The 15,864-nt window shown below is 44.8% G+C and overlaps 1 protein-coding gene across 5 annotated transcripts in view; it reads left to right on the plus strand.

Annotated features, from left to right (window-relative positions):
- Positions 1-15,864, plus strand: part of TNNT1 (troponin T1, slow skeletal type) — a 42,773-nt gene that overhangs the window by 13,067 nt on the left and 13,842 nt on the right. For 3 of the 5 annotated variants that reach the window (XM_081932760.1, XM_081932762.1, XM_081932763.1), the window contains 3 exons: positions 8,731-8,752; positions 9,556-9,616; positions 9,836-9,952. In XM_081932760.1, coding sequence (XP_081788886.1) covers positions 8,731-8,752; positions 9,556-9,616; positions 9,836-9,952 — 200 coding nt within the window. Of the gene's footprint in view, positions 1-4,842; positions 4,876-8,730; positions 8,753-9,555; positions 9,617-9,835; positions 9,953-15,864 lie in introns of all 5 variants that reach the window. The other 2 variants (XM_081932759.1, XM_081932761.1) reach the window with 2 other exon arrangements.

The following is a 15,864-nucleotide window of genomic DNA, read 5'->3' on the forward strand; positions in this document are numbered from 1 at the left end:
TGATCTGTATTCCCTCACTTATGTGCTTGAAGCTGTTTGATTTACCCTTGAAATATTTTCCTTTCTTTTCTTTTTTCTTTTTGATTTAATAGATTCTAACATCTGATAATTTTGCAACGTGTCTTTCTTCAGCTTTTGGCATCCAGAAACAACATCTGAGTCCATTCTTTGGGTCATTTTGAGTAATTTTGGATCATTTTGAATAACGTACATTTTCAATCAGCGCAGAGCCAAGAGTTATTTCTACAAACATTTTGTTGTATTCCTTAAGAAATGGGTCCTCTTTTAATTTTTGGGAGTCAAGGAGTCCCAAAAAGAATTAAGTAATGTAGGAAGAATAGCAGTAAAATGATAACATCTCAGAGGGCAAATTGTTGCTGTTAATGCTTTCAATCTGACTGGGGAGAAGAAGCTACAGCACTGAATCAATCTTTTTATTCTTCTCTTCGACAATTTGCCCTTAAGGACACTTCTGCACAACCAGTGCCAATTGGCTACATTTTCTGTATGATATTTGATTGGCTGACAGTAACTCAAAGTAAAATGCTTTCAAGTCAAAGCTGACACTAAAACAGGAGTAGTCAAAGGAGCTTTGAGTTCAATTTGGAGAAATTTTCAGTCAACATTTCATACACATGCACATTGACTTTCTCAGGAATGTGCTTCCTCCAAAATCTTTGCCTGGCCACATTTGCTGCTTACATGATTGTAAGTCTAGCATATATGAAACTTTATGCAAATGTGTACTGGGAATATTGGGGTAGCCCGGGGTGGGGTGGGAAATCAGTTATGGATGTCATTGTGTTGGCTACTGCTATTTTCCTTTTATAATGTGGAATTAGCACAATCCTGCTTTTTAATTTTCTGGAAGGTTTTTTTAATTGCCTCAGCACAAAAACATGGCCCTGTATTGCCTTTGCCAACTGGATTATGTGCTATCAACCAAAACCCAAAGATCCTTTATAATATGCTGGTCCCGCTAGGGATATGGGAAGGATTCTTGAAAAAGCAGTCAAGTATGAAAACAGACAATTTGAAATCTGAAAAGAAACAACAAGCTTTATTTCTTAAATCAAGAATTGCCAAACTTAGCAACTTTTAAGATGTGCAGACGTCAATTCTCAGAATTCCCCAGCCAGCATGGCTAGCTTAACTTCTTGTTAACTTCTTAAAGTTAACAAAATTCAGAAACCTTACCTTAAATATACCAGAACCTTCAGACTCCTATAAGGAGTTCCTTGATTCTCCCCAACACCTTTTTTCTTTTTGTCAGTGTAAAAGAACAAAAGGGTTGGTCATGATAGGGAAAAGGATATTCTTGATTGTTCCCCATGCAATCTCTATCCATGATATAGTGGATGGCCTTTCCTTCCTTTGGCTAATGAGTCATTCTTTTAATGATTCAGATCAGAGGTGATATTCATCAGGTTCTGACCAGTTCTGGAGAACCAGTAGCGGAAATTTTGAGTAGTTTGGAGAATAATAATAATAATAATAATAATAATAATAATAATAATAATAATAATAATAATAATAATAATAATAATAATAATAATAATAATAATAATAATTAAAAAAAAATTTTATTTGATTAGCCGCAACCCTCTCCCGAAGGACTCGGGGCGGCGTACAATCAAAAGGATAAAATACACATAGGACACACATACATACGAAAAAACAAGGACAATTACATTTGTGCATGAAGGAGGGTAGACTTGTAAGTGAAGGACAATAAACACAGCTAAAAACACAATTAAAACACAGTTTAAAATCCCCTTAAATAAAATTGCTAAATTAAAAACCCCTCAGGAGCGTAACGAAGTTATGGTTGAGCCAGGCCAGATATTTGGAAAAGGTGGGTCTTGAGTTTAACACGGAAGGAGCGGAGGTCTGTAGTGGTCCTAATATCCGGGGGGAGGTCATTCCACAGGGCTGGGCCCGCCACAGAGAAGGCTCTGCTCCTAGGCGCCGCCCCATGGCATTGTCTAGTGGACGGCACCTGGAGAAGTCCCTCTCTGTGCGAGCGAATAGGTCGTAGGGATGTGTGGGGCAGAATACGGTCCCGCAGGTAACTAGGTCCTGAGCCATGGAGCGCTTTAAAGATCGTGATCAAAACCTTGAAACGCACTCGATAGACCACAGGAAGCCAGTGCAGCTCGCGCAGGTGTGGTGTCACATGGGAGTACCTGGTGCTCCCCATAATCACCCGCGCGGCCGCATTCTGGACCAACTGTAGTCTCCGAGTGCATTTCAAGGGAAGCCCCATGTAGAGAGCATTGCAGTAGTCCAGGCGAGACGTCACCAGCGCATGGGTGACTGTGCGTAGGGCGTCCCGGTCCAATAGGGGGCGCAATTGGCGCACCAGGCGAACCTGATGGAACGCCCCCCTGGCCACGGCTGTCACATGTTCATCCATGGACAGCCTGGCATCCAGGAGGACGCCCAAATTGCGCGCCCGCTCCACGGGGGCGAGTTGAATGCCCCCAATGGCCAGAGATGGAATTATCTGGTTGAACCGGGGAGCCGGAACCCACAGCCACTCCGTCTTGGAAGGGTTGAGCCTGAGTCGGTTGTCATCCATCCAGACCCGTACGGCTTCCACACACCGGGACATCACTTCGACGGCCTCGTTGGGGTGGTTCGGGGTGGAAATGTACAGCTGAGTATCATCAGCGTACAGATGGTATCCCACCCCAAAACCACGGATGATCTCGCCCAGCGGCTTCATGTATGTGTTGAACAGGAGTGGCGAGAGGACCGACCCCTGTGGCACCCCACAGATAAGGGGGCTTAGGGTCGACCTCTGCTCTCCTGCCAACACACGTTGCGCCCTGCCGGAGAGGTAGGAGCCGAACCACTGCAAGACGGTGCCCCGGATCCCCAACCCCTCCAGTCGGTGCAACAGGATACCATGGTCGATGGTATCAAAAGCCGCCGAGAGGTCTAATAGGACCAGGATAGAGGAACAACCCCTATCTCTGGCCCTCCAGAGATCATCCACCAACGCGACCAAGGCCGTCTCTGTGCTGTGCCCAGGGCGAAAGCCGGACTGGCGCGGGTCTAGATAATCATTCTCCTCCAGATGTCGTGGAAACTGAGAAACCACCACACTCTCCACAACCTTTGCCAAAAAGGGAAGGTTGGAGACAGGACGATAATTGACCAGCTCCATAGGGTCCAGGGAAGGCTTCTTGAGCAAGGGTCTCACCACCGCCTCTTTCAAGGCGGCCGGGAGAGACCCCTCACCCAACGAAGCGTTCACTAGGTCCAGGAGCCAGTCGCGTGTAACCTCCCAGGATGCCAGTACAAGCCAGGAGGGACACGGGTCCAGTAAACATGTGGTAGGTCGCAGTCGCCCACGCAATCTGTCCAAATCCTCGATGACAACCAAGTCAAACTCCTCCCAAAAAGGTTTCTCAAGACTCGCCACTGGCGTCTCGACTGGGCCACTGAAGGGGACCCAATCCTTCCGGATTTGAGCGACTTTATCCTGCAGATATTTCCCAAACTCCTCTGCCCTACCCTGTAAAGGGGCCTCCCGTGGCCTCTGAAACAGAAGAGAGCGGGACACCCGAAACAGGGCGGCAGGGCGGTTCTCTGCGGATGCAATGAGAGCGGCACAATATTGACGTTTGGCCGTTCTCAATGCCACTAGGTACGTCCTTAAATGGGCTCGTACCTGTGCTCGGTCAAGTTCGGATCGGGAGGATCTCCAACGACTCTCTAGGCATCTCTTGCGGCGCTTCATCACCCTTAGCTCCTCGGTAAACCAGGGGGCCAGGGTGGATCGTTGCCGCCGGAGAGGCCGCAAAGGCGCCACCCGGTTCAAGGCCCCGGTAGTCGCATTATTCCACGCGGCCACCAGGTCCTCTACCCGAGGGCGGGTCAGGGCTGCAGGAGGTGGCCCAAGCTCCGTCTGGAACCTGTCTGGTTCCATCAAGCGCCTGGGGCGGAACCATCTAGTGTTCTCCGGTTCCGCCTCCCCGCAGCGAGGAGTAGCACCAGGGGAGTCAAGACGGAGGAGTGAGTGATCTGACCATGACAGAGGAGTGATGGTTAAATTCACTCCTCCCAGATCACTCAACCACTGGCGAGAGACAAAAACAAGGTCCAAGGTGTGACCTCCCTCGTGTGTCGGGCCCTGAATCATTTGAGTCAGGTCCATGGCTATCATGGAGGCCATGAACTCCCGAGCCCCCTCTGATGCTTCTCCCACCGACGGCAGGTTAAAATCCCCCATCACTAAAAGTTTGGGGGTCTCAACCGCCACCGATGAGATCAGCTCGAGGAGCTCAGGCAGGGTCGCTGATGTATGGCGGGGAGCCAGGTATACTATCAGCAAACCCATCTGCCTCCTAGGGCCCCATTTCACAACCAGGGATTCACATCCGGACGTCTGTAGCACAGTGGACTCCCTCGATAAATAAGAACCGATAAATACCACTTCTGAGTAGCCCCGCCCCCATCTATTCTCTGCCTCTCGAGTCCCAGCTGATTGGGAGGAAATGGGGATTTTACAGTATCCTTCCTCTGCCATGCCCACCAAGCCACACCCACAGAACATGAAGTCTTTCCCAGCTTGGTGTCCTTTAAATGTATCAGACTCTTGCATTTATCATCTTCAGATTTTTCTGGCTCTTAATTCAATAGGAAGCTTGTATCTAATCCATTTGTTGTGCACCAGCTTTGAGAAAGTGGTCTACAGATGGATTGATCTAACTACCTTTTCCTTTTTCTCCTGGATTTGATCTCTACCACCTCCTTTTCTGTTCTTGCTTCCTGCTCTCCCTGCCCAATATTTGTTTTCCAACCTTTTGTCTCTGCTATTTATGTTGTTTGCAGTAGCCGAAGAACCTGACCAGGTTCCTGAGCCAGGTACATTTATCCTTCACTACATTTCTCCCTCTCGGGAAGGGATGGGATGGGGAAAACCTCTTGGGGAGGCCAAAATAGAATCATTTCCTTCATTCTACCCGAATCATAAAAGAGATGCAGTGGCTAAGTGGCTAAGATGCTGAGCTTGCCGATCAGAATTCGGTGGTTCGAATCCTTAGTGCCCGCGTAACAGAGTGAGCTCCCATTACTTGTCCCAGCTTCTGCCAACCTAGCAGTTTGAAAGCATGTAAAAATGCAAGTAGAAAAATAGGGACCACCTTTGGTGGGAAGGTAACAGCACTACGTGCGCCTTCAGCCTTTAGTCATGCCAGCCACATGACCACGGAGACATCTTCTGATAGCGCTGGTTCTTCGGCTTTGAAACGGAGATGAACACTGCCCCCTAGAGTCAGGAACGACTAGCATGTATGTGCGAGGGGAACCTTTACCTTTATCTGAATCATGGTCCAGATAGCGAACAGGCTGGGTAAAAGGTGTCAGCTGACAGGCTGTCCTTGACTGACAGGTCCAAATTCAGGTTGACGTTTCCCAGAAATTCGATGTCATAGGAGTACTGTAGTCACAAACCTTTATTGTAAGGCTGCAACTGAAGCCACTTAAAACATTGATCAATTTTTGACAGCTGAGACCCAAGGCTTCCATGCTCTTGAGTTTAAAACTGACTCCTTTTACTCCTGACTTTTCTAGAGTTTAACAGAAATCCTGCTCTATATTTCCTGTTCTTTAGGATGGGTGCCTCTTGGTGATTGATATTTGCAACATTCCTGTCCTGGGAAACTTATGATCCTAATGTACCTTATAGTCCAATGTATAAGCCCCTTTGCAGATAGGCTGACTTTCTAATTTTTAACCATAATATTGTGAAAAACATACAATACAGAGATAAAATGTACAACCCTGAAAATGGTTGTATATTTTAATTTTCACAATTGGCTGTGGATTAGCCATTTTTCTTGGTATTTTGTTTTTTAAAAAACAGCTTATCAGCTTATCTGTGAATAGGCTTATACATGAATATATGCAAGATATATGAGTACTTTTAAAAAGCATTACCGTATGTACTCATGATAAATCCATCTACAGATAAATCAAACCCAATTCGGGGGGGGGGGGCATTTTGGCACCTAAAATTCTTGATTTATTCATAAGTATATGCAGTATCTCCCAGAATAGTCAAGAGACAAGCAATAGTGATCCAGTCTCTATAAGCAAGTGACAGAAATAGTTATATACTTTCATGTGGGTCTGCTTAGGGGATTGGGCAGAAATCACCTTTAGTGCTCCCCAAATAAGCACCTCCCTGCAAGTGAAAAGCTTGCACATCAGGGAAAATACTAGCTTAATTCTACATAAGGGGTCTTTGCTTGAAATAAGAACTAACAAAATGCTATTTTATTTACCATCACCAGCAGCTTCTAGGGAGAATTGCCCATATAGAAAGCAAGCACTGGAGGCAGCGTGGAGAATGGGACTTGTAGAAATAACTCGTAGGGGTAAATGAATTTACAGTGGTAAAAGAAAGTTATAAGGCGTTGAGTGGATGTGAAATGCCATTCCTCTCTGCCATCTTGTTTCTTCCTGCGCCCACTATAAAGCCATTGGCTTCTTGGCCTTGTTTGTCAAAAATTATCTCACTGCTCTTATTCCATCGCCTCCAATGTACAGTAGTTCTCGACTTACAACTACAACAAGCCCAAAATTTTTATTGCTAAGCCAGACAGTTGTTAAATGACATTGCCCCACTTTACCACCATTCTTGCCTCAGTTCTTAAGTGAATCACTGCAGCTGTTAATAACACTGTTGTTAAGTGAATCTGGCTCCCCCATTGATTTTGCTTGTCAGAAGGTCAGGAAAAGTCATTGCATGAGCCGGAGATACTGCAACTGTCACAAATGTATTCCAGCTGCCACGTGTCTGAATTTTGATCATGTGATTATGGAGATGCAACAGCTGCGTGAAAAATGGTCATAAGTCATTTTTTTCAGTGCTGTTGTAACTTTTAATAGTCACTAAATGAATGGTTGTAAGTCAAGGACTACCTGTATTTCCTCCTTCCCACCCATCCACACCCTCAAAAGAAAAGGATTTCTGCAGGTTTCTAAAAGAACAGGCCTGGCTGATATATTTTATAGAGATATATCTTTGGGCCTCTGATGCTGTCTGTGTGCTATGTATGTTCTAGATACATGCATGTAGTGTGTAGCAATGTGTTCTTGCTATGTATCTATATATCTGAGAACACGCATACCCCTCCCATGTCTATAAGGGAAGCAACATATCGAAGCCCAAATGGTGCTAGTGGATATTTTCTAGTACCTATAGACATGGCTGTAAGCAAACCAATGTCAGATCATGAAAACTGTATTTTGTTTGGTATCTATCTATCTTCACGGAGTAATTTCTGGGGTTTGGGTTAGATTTAGAGCTAATCTCAAGGTTCAATTTTCAAACCAGAGTTTTCTAATCACTTTTTTGGGGCAGGAGAAGGAGCTATTGACTAAGAGACGCAATCTAAGGATTGTTGATATCATACAGTGACAACAAAAGGTTGGCAAAATGCTCTGAAGGTTGAATAGCCTCTTAAAAGGCAGAAACAATTCCACTTTAAGTAAGCAACCCTACAGAAGGCCAATGTCGATGGCAATTTTAGTCTCCCCAGTTGCTTCAAACTATCATTTCTAGCAACCCTCACTACTGTGCTGGCTTACCAGGAGTCTGGGACAACTTGTCGCAAGCAATTCTCCATGGCCAACTTGCCACCAGACAACTCACTATGACCAACTCGCTGCAGGAAAACTCACCATGGGACATCCAATGCTGTATTAATTGTTTCATTCAGTTACTTTTATTATTGGTAACCACGTTTTCGTCAAAACTATTGTAACTCTTGTATTTCTGGATTTACTTTCTTTATTTTATTATTAGTGGCCATGGTTTCATTGACATGAAGATAACTTTTGTATTTGTTGAATTGTCCCATGGCCACTTGTCCCATAGCCAGGGGTGGTATTCAGCAGGTTCTGGCCAGTTTTGGAGAGCTGGTAGCGGAAATTTTGAGTATTTCGGAGAACCAGTAAATACCACCTCTGACTGGCCCTCCTCCAATCTATTCTCTGCCTCCCGAGTCCCAGTTGATCAGGAGGAAATGGGGATTTTGCAGTAACCTTCCCCTGGAGTGGGGAGGGAATGGAGATTTTATAGTATCCTTCCCCTACCGTGCCCACCAAGCCATGCCCACCAAGCCACACCACACCCACCAAGCTACGCCCACAGACCCAGTAGTAAAAACTTTTGAATCCCACCACTGCTCATAGCATGTTGACTACAGTGAATTGATCATAGTGAGTTAGCGGTAGCGAATTGTCTCATTCCAGCTTACTGGTGTTGCTGGAAATTGCAGCTCTGCAACAATTGAAAGATGATAGGTTGTCCACCCCAGCACTGATCAAAATATTGGGTGCCAAGATTAGATGAATAGCCTGGAGGATGACGACAATAATGTGAAGACTGCCTCGTAACATCACTTATCCCGCCCAAGTATAAAACTACATCTTAGCAGTCAGCAGAACTCCTCCCCAGTTTAGACTAATGCAGAACAGTCACTCTGTTGAAATGTAGGTCTATCCTATCTAGGAAAGTTCAACATTGTCATCCACTTTTTATTCCTGCCCTAATTGGCCTCTTTTTATGAATGTGTAGAAATGTAACCCATCCCTTGTTAGGATTATGCATAATTCAGTTTCCTGCATCACCTCTGACAAATCTTTCACAGTTCAAAGTTTTCTTCTTTCTCTGCATCTAATAATCGTCTTTCTATCTTCTGTTTCTCACAGAAGAAGAACGTCCCAGGCCAAGGTAAGAAGAAGGGGTTATACCCAGGGGTGGGCTGCTGCCAGCATTACTGCTGTTCGGCGTGCAAAAACGTTTGTGCCCGCGAGTGAAGCAAGACCTAAAAAAGTCTTCACACGCGCACAGTTAGAAAAGGGAAAAGTACATTTTTGCAATGAAAGCTGTTCTGCGCATGTGCAGAAGTTTAAAATCAAGTTGGTGGCGCTGATGATAGAACCGGTTCGGGGTGGGTGGGTGGCAGATCGAGTTACTACCTACTCGGCTGAACTGGTCCGAATCGGTAGGAACTCATCTCTGGTTATACCCCAGGAGTGTTGCAATCATTTTTCTCCACTTTTCTGAGCTCCTGTGTCTTTCTACAATGAAACCCCATTTTTCCTCCATGATGCCGTCTTATGATCAAAAGGTGTGATTACAAGTAGTCCTTGACTTACAACCATTTGTAACAATGGTGATCACATGACAGGTGCAACTGTCGTAAACACACGCCAGTTGCCAGGCACCTGAATTTTGCATAGGGATACAGCAACGGTCATAAACGTGAAAAATTGTCATAAATTACTTTTTTCTGTGCTGTTGTAACTTCAGATGCTCACTAAACAAATGCTTGTAAGTTGAAGACTACCTGTAATAAGCTTTGCTTTATCCTTATATAGTTTGTAAAGCTTGCCTTGGTTGTATTCATCAATCAATATCATTTAACAGAGAAAAAATTATTTAAAAGATTTTGTAGTTGGGGAGGTGGGATTCGTACCCAAAAGAACACTAACAATATTCTTCTTTCTTGGTCTGTGCTCTCACAAACAAAGGCCAATGGTCCCACAGTTAGCTCCTCCAAAAATCCCCGAGGGAGAGAGAGTGGATTTTGATGTGAGTATTTTCTTAATCATTCATCATCTTTTTTACATGAGCGAGTGTGCTAATGTGCATTCTCCAATCTTTCATATCGACAACTATTGCCATTGTACGTAGTTCCTTCAGATGGAGTAGTTTGGCAAGCACAGAAGGACAACAATGTCCCTCAGAGGTGTTAGAAGGAAATATTTTCATTGTTTATACCTCTTCTTTCCTTCTGATGATGACGAACAGGACATCCACCGCAAGCGTATGGAGAAGGACCTCCTGGAACTGCAAACTCTCATTGATGTACACTTTGAGCAGAGGAAAAAAGAAGAGGAAGAGCTTGTGGGCCTCATGTCAAGGATTGTGAGTTCTAGTTCTCTGTATAGCTTGATGCTAGAGTGGCAGCCATGTTATCCTTTTACATATCTATTTGAATTAGTTCATTTTTCTGGGCTGTCCACCCCTGGATAAAATTCTGAATGGTTTCTTGGCAGTTGGCAAATATTTCAAGGAGTAAACAAAAGAAAACCAAAGGCCAGTCTTCCAGAGCTTCCTGTCTTATCTAGGGACCATGGTTGGCTGCAGGATTCTGGGAGTTGAAGTCAACTTATCTTAAAGTTGCCAAGGTTGAGAAACACTGCCTTAATATCAGGCAGGCAGGCAGGCAGGCAGGCAGGCAGGCAGACCAAACTGTATCAGTATTATATAAACTGGGAAAAGGTTTTGCATAGTACCATAACATTCCCTCCTTGCAAATCACCTCTCTTTCCACCAAGTCTGTGCTCCAATTCATACATTTCTTCTTTAAATTCATCTCATAAATATGAGATCATTCTACCCAACCAGGACTTTCTCAGTCTTCCCAGTCTTCTTTTGATCTATTTTCTGTTCTTTCACGAATTTAGTTTGCAATCTGAATTTCATTCATGGTCTCTATATGACCAAACCACATTAGTTACAGTTCTTTCGTGTTCATTTTTTCCCTATACTAATATGGACCAAATATTTTTCTGCCAAGTCCATATTAACTCAGCACCTATTGATTCTTCCAAGTACGAGAAGACAGTTGTCATGTTCCCCCCAATCCTTCTCTTTGATAGGCTTAGAGCCAAGAGAGAGGCAAGGGCCCCTAGGGTTAATAATCTTGGAGACTGTGATTACAGGAGTGTCGAAGCCAACAATTCCACTATGATTGAAGCTGATCCAGAAAGCCCCCAGGACTCTGTGTATGCCCCAGTGGTGAAATCTAATCCCCGCCCCAGTTCTGTGGGTGTGGCTTGGTGGGGTGTGTGTCATGTGACTGGGTGGGTGTGGCCAACTTTTTTTTTCACTTTCAGCTATTTTTTAAAGCTTTTTAAAGCATTTTTCCCCTGCCGGGTCAGGCAAACCAGCAGGGAAAAAAGGCTTTAAAAGCTTTAAAAAATAGCTTCTGATGATCACGTCGCTCACAGCTGAGCACCGCGATGCTCAGAAGTTGTTGTGTTTTTTTTTACTACCAGTTTGCTGAACCAAGGACAATTGTCCCTACCGGTTCGCTGAGACGGGCCGAACCGGAAGGATTTCACCCCTGGTCTGCCCCATTGATAGCCCTTGAGACACTGAGGTCTCATCACCCAGCTCGAAGGGGAGATGGGCATTTAAGAACTTGCCTCTCTTCTGGCTGCGTTTGCACATCATGTGTTGAATTTACAGCAAAGAAACCAAATATTTGAAGACAGATTTAACCAAAGCCACATCGACTTTAAGAAGGAGTCTTAAACTAACAAAGCTACATGAATTACAATCCCAACCTGATTCTTTTATTTAACCACATATGCTACAGGATCTGCAAGGGTGAGGTCGATGCTTTTGTTTTCTGTGTTTGAGTCAGTTTTGAGATCCGGCATCCACGTGGACAAGTCCAGCTTTCTTGGCAAGATTTTCAGTAGAGGCTTGCTATTGCCTCCTTCCTAGGGCTAAGAGACAATGGCTGGCCCACAATCACCCATATGGCTTTATGCCTTCAGTTGGACATGGCCTTACACTTTATAGCCTGATGTCTTTAACCACTACACCAAATCGGCTCTTTATACCTGCAGGTAGTCCTTGACTTACGACGACAACGAAGGCCAAAATTTCTGTTGCTAAGCAAGACAGTTTTGAAATGAGTTGTGCCTCATTTTTTGGCCTTTTCTCCCACAGTTGTTAAACGAATCTCTGCAGTTGTTAAGTGAATCATGCAGTTCTGCAGCTATTAAGCAAATCTGGCTTCTCCCATTGTCTTCGCAGGTCAGGAGCCAGCTGGGAAGGTTACAAATGGGGATCCCATGATCCCAAGGCACCGCAAACTTCATAGCAATAGTAACAGCACTTAGACATATATACTGCTTCACAGTCCTTTTACAGCCCTCTCTAAGCTGTTTACAGAGTCAGCCTCTTGCCCCCAACATTCTGGATCCTGATTTTACCCACCTTGGAAGGATGGAAGGCTGAGTCAACCTTGAGACTTGCGAGATTCGATCTGCCAAACTATTGGCAGCTGGCAGTCAGCAGAAGTAGCCTGCAGTACTCCATTCTAACCACTGCGCCACCATGGCTCTAAATACATGCCAGTTGCCAAAGGCCTGAATTTTGATAACGGAACCATGGAGATGCTGCAACAGTCATAAGTGTGAAAAACAGTCATAGCAGGCCACTTTTTTTTAGTGCCGTTGTAACTTTGAACAGTCACTAAACCAAAAGTTGTAAGTTGAGGACTACCTGCCTTTACTTAAACTCTCCCTTAAGACACCTACCTCCCTGCTTCTCCAGTGAATCCTCTCGCCCTTCTTAATCTTCCACGTATTTTTCACACCAGCCCAATCCAAACTTTCAAACTCCTTCCTTCCAAACTAGCTCCAGTCTTCATGCTTCCTTTTTCTACCTGGTCTCTCCAGGATCCAGCCTCATCTTCCTCCTCCCTCCTCCCCTATTGCTGGTTCATTTCCAGCTCTTGTTATATCACCACTACCCCTATCTCAGTTGCCTGCTGCCATTTAAAAGAAAAAAAAAATCTTTCCTTTGACCAGACTTTCCTCCTTCACTTCCCCCACCTTTTGCTAGGCAGCTCAGAGTACCTTAGAGCAAGTTAGTCAATCAGAATCGAGCTGGAAGGGACCTTGGAGGTCTTCTAGTCCAACCCCATAGAAGTGGCTGTCCAGTCTCTTCTTAAAAACCTCCTGTAATGGATCGCCCACAATTTCTGAAAGCAAGCTGTTCCACTGGTTAATTGTTCTCACTGTTAGGAAGTTTCTCCTTAATTCCAGGTTGCTTCTCTCCTCGATTGGTTTCCATCCATTGCTTCTTGTCTTGCCTTCTGGTGCTTTGGAAAATAAGTTGACCCCCTTCTTCTTTGTGGCAGTCCCTCAAGTACTGGAATACTGCTAACATGTCACTTCTAAAAGTCATTTTTTTCTAGACTAGCCAAACCTAAATCCTGCAACCGTTCTTCGTGTTTTTGCCTTCAGATCTTTAGTATTTCTTAATTGCTCTTCTCTGCACTTTATCCAAAGCCTCAACATTTTTTTTTTTTGTAACGTGGTGATCAAAACTGGATTCAGTATTCCAGGTCTGACCTTACTAAGGATTTATAAAGCGGTACTAATACTTCACATGATTTTGTGACCACTAGTTTCTCAGCTGGCTTCTTTCCTTAAAGCAGGACTAGCACTTGGGGATTTCCTCCACTCTGTGTTCCAGTGTTTGAACACTTATACCAGTGATGGCTCACCTTTTTGTTGCCGTGTGCCGAAAGTGCGCACGCAACAGCACATGCATGCGTACCCATACCCATAATGCAATGCATGCGTGATAACCCCCAAGCGTGCCCTGCCCCCCTGCGTATATTCAGGTGATCCCCCCATTCACCCTGCCCCTCATTTTGGGCCGAGTAGGCATCTCTTCAGCCTCCTGGGACCAAAAACAGGCAGCGGAGGAGCGCTGCACCCACATCTCCCCCTGCCCTCTGCGCAACCCCCTCCACATGCATCCGTGTCTCCTGCATGCGCCCCCCTCTGCACATGCACAGCAAAGACCCGAAAATGAGCTGGCCAGTGGGAGGCGCATGTATCTGCAGATCTGAGCTGGGGCAACAGCTTGCGTGCCCATAGAGAGGGCTCTGCATGCCACCTGTGGCGCATGTGCCATAGGTTTGCCACCACAGATTTATACCAAATGGCTCAGCTACTGGCAAGCCCAAGAGTCCATAAAGTCCAACTCCAAAGGGGCCCTGAAAAACATCACTAAACTTGGTGCTTGTCATGTTTTTGTGGGGGGGTCTCTCTCTCTCTCTCTCTCTCTCCTTTAATTGTTCTTTGTACTTTGAATGCACTGCCAGAGGGAAGAAAGATTTTGGTAGGTTTATAGTAGATAGCCGTGTGTTGCTATCTTTGGTTTTATCCCGGTGTTTTTGGAGGGAGGGGGAGTTCAGAGGGTTGCGCGGTTTGGGATAAGCAGCCTCCGTGTCTCCAGTGTCTTTTTCCCCACTTGGAGCCGAACCCAGAAGGACATTTCTTCCAACAGGGAAAGGTATTTTTGTTTTTCGTCTATGGAGATTCTCAGTCATGCAAGTCACGGTTGTCCCAAAGGTGCTTTTATCCAAGACGCAACTGGATTTTCTGCTTTTTCTTTGAAGACGTTTCGCTTCTCCTCCAAGAAGCTTCTTCAGCTCTGTAGAAGCTTCTTCGATAAGAATGAAGTAGAACTGTCTTTGTAATGGCTTTCCCACTCAGGGAAGTTGGGAAGAGGCAAATGGGATTTTAACTCATAGGATTCAATCCAAAACTGAATTTTACACAGTCTTCATAAATCAGGAACAGCCAATCTTTCAAGGGAACAAAATGTTGCTCTTCACTGCCACCTGGTGGCTGGTTAGGCACCATGATGCAAGCTGAATCCAAAATATGAAATACAGGTGGTCCTCAACTTACAATCACAATTGGGACGAGAATTTCTGTTGCTAAGCAAGTCGGTTATTAAGTGAACATTGACTGATTTTACAACCTTTTTTGCCATCGTTGCTAAGGAAATAATTGCAGTTAAGTGAATTACACGGTCATTAAGTCAATTCATTAAGTCTCCTATTGATTTCGCCTATCAAAAGCCAGCTGGGAAGTTCACAAATGACATGAGCCCAAAACACTGCACCTGCCATAAATACATGCTGGTTGCCAAGCACCCAAATTTTGATCATATGACCTTAAGGATATTACATTGGTCATAAGTGTGAGGATCAGTTAGAAGTCACTTTTTTCAGTGTCGTCGTATCTTCAAGCGGTTGCTAAATGAAGGGTTATAAATCGAGGACTATCTGTAGTTGCGTTCCCAGATAATTAAGCGTGATAATTCCTAAACAAAGTCTGCATTTATCTGGAGAATGGAATAGAATAGAACCTTATTGTCATTTTAAATGTACACTAATCAGCATACATTAAAATTAAATTTCGTTGGATTCAGCTCTCAAAAGATAACCATTATGCATATGCCCCAGTGGTGCGTTATGACCGGTATGCCCCGGTACGGGTGTATCGGTGCGTGCCGGGAGCACTAGGTACCGTTCTGGTACGGTGCTCTGGAGGGCCCAACCGTCTGACCGTGCTCCTTACCTGTATTTGAGCTCTTCAGGGCTACCACGCATGAAGTGTAATGGCACCTGTGCGACGCTCTGCCGAGCAGCTGGAGTGTCGTGGAGGCATCATGGAGCACCGCAGGCGGTAAGTGTGCATACACTGTGCACGTTCATGTGGTGGACGCTGGGCCCTGTTGCACCGTACCGGTTGCACCGGGATCCGGAACTCACCCCTGATATACCCACATTATGTTTCTCAGAAAGAGATCTCTGAAATCCAAAAACATATGTCCAATGGCATTTTATGGAAGGAGTGAGAGAGGAAGCTGTTCCTTGGTGCTAGAAGACACAGGGGTGAGAAATGCTCAAATACAGGTGGTCATTGCTTAGTGACTGGCTGCTTAGCAACCATTGAAGTTACAACAGACTCCTAAAAGTTATTTACAACTTGGTTTCAGGTTTCTTATGGCTGCACACTCCCACGTGGCCACATGAGCCTGTTTTGGTTTGATTTGGTTTGGTTTATTTGGATTTATATGCCGCCCTTCTCCAAAAGGACTCAGGGTGGCGTACAACATTAAAAAACACACATCCCAAAAATTAAAAAAGATTAAATCCATATCCAAAAAAGCAAACCGAATTTAAAAAAAAACAATACATTTAAAATAAGTTAAAATTAAAATTAACAGGC

This window comes from Natrix helvetica (assembly GCF_964273705.1).
Source record: "Natrix helvetica genome assembly, chromosome: Z".
In the NCBI taxonomy this organism is placed as follows: domain Eukaryota; kingdom Metazoa; phylum Chordata; class Lepidosauria; order Squamata; family Natricidae; genus Natrix; species Natrix helvetica.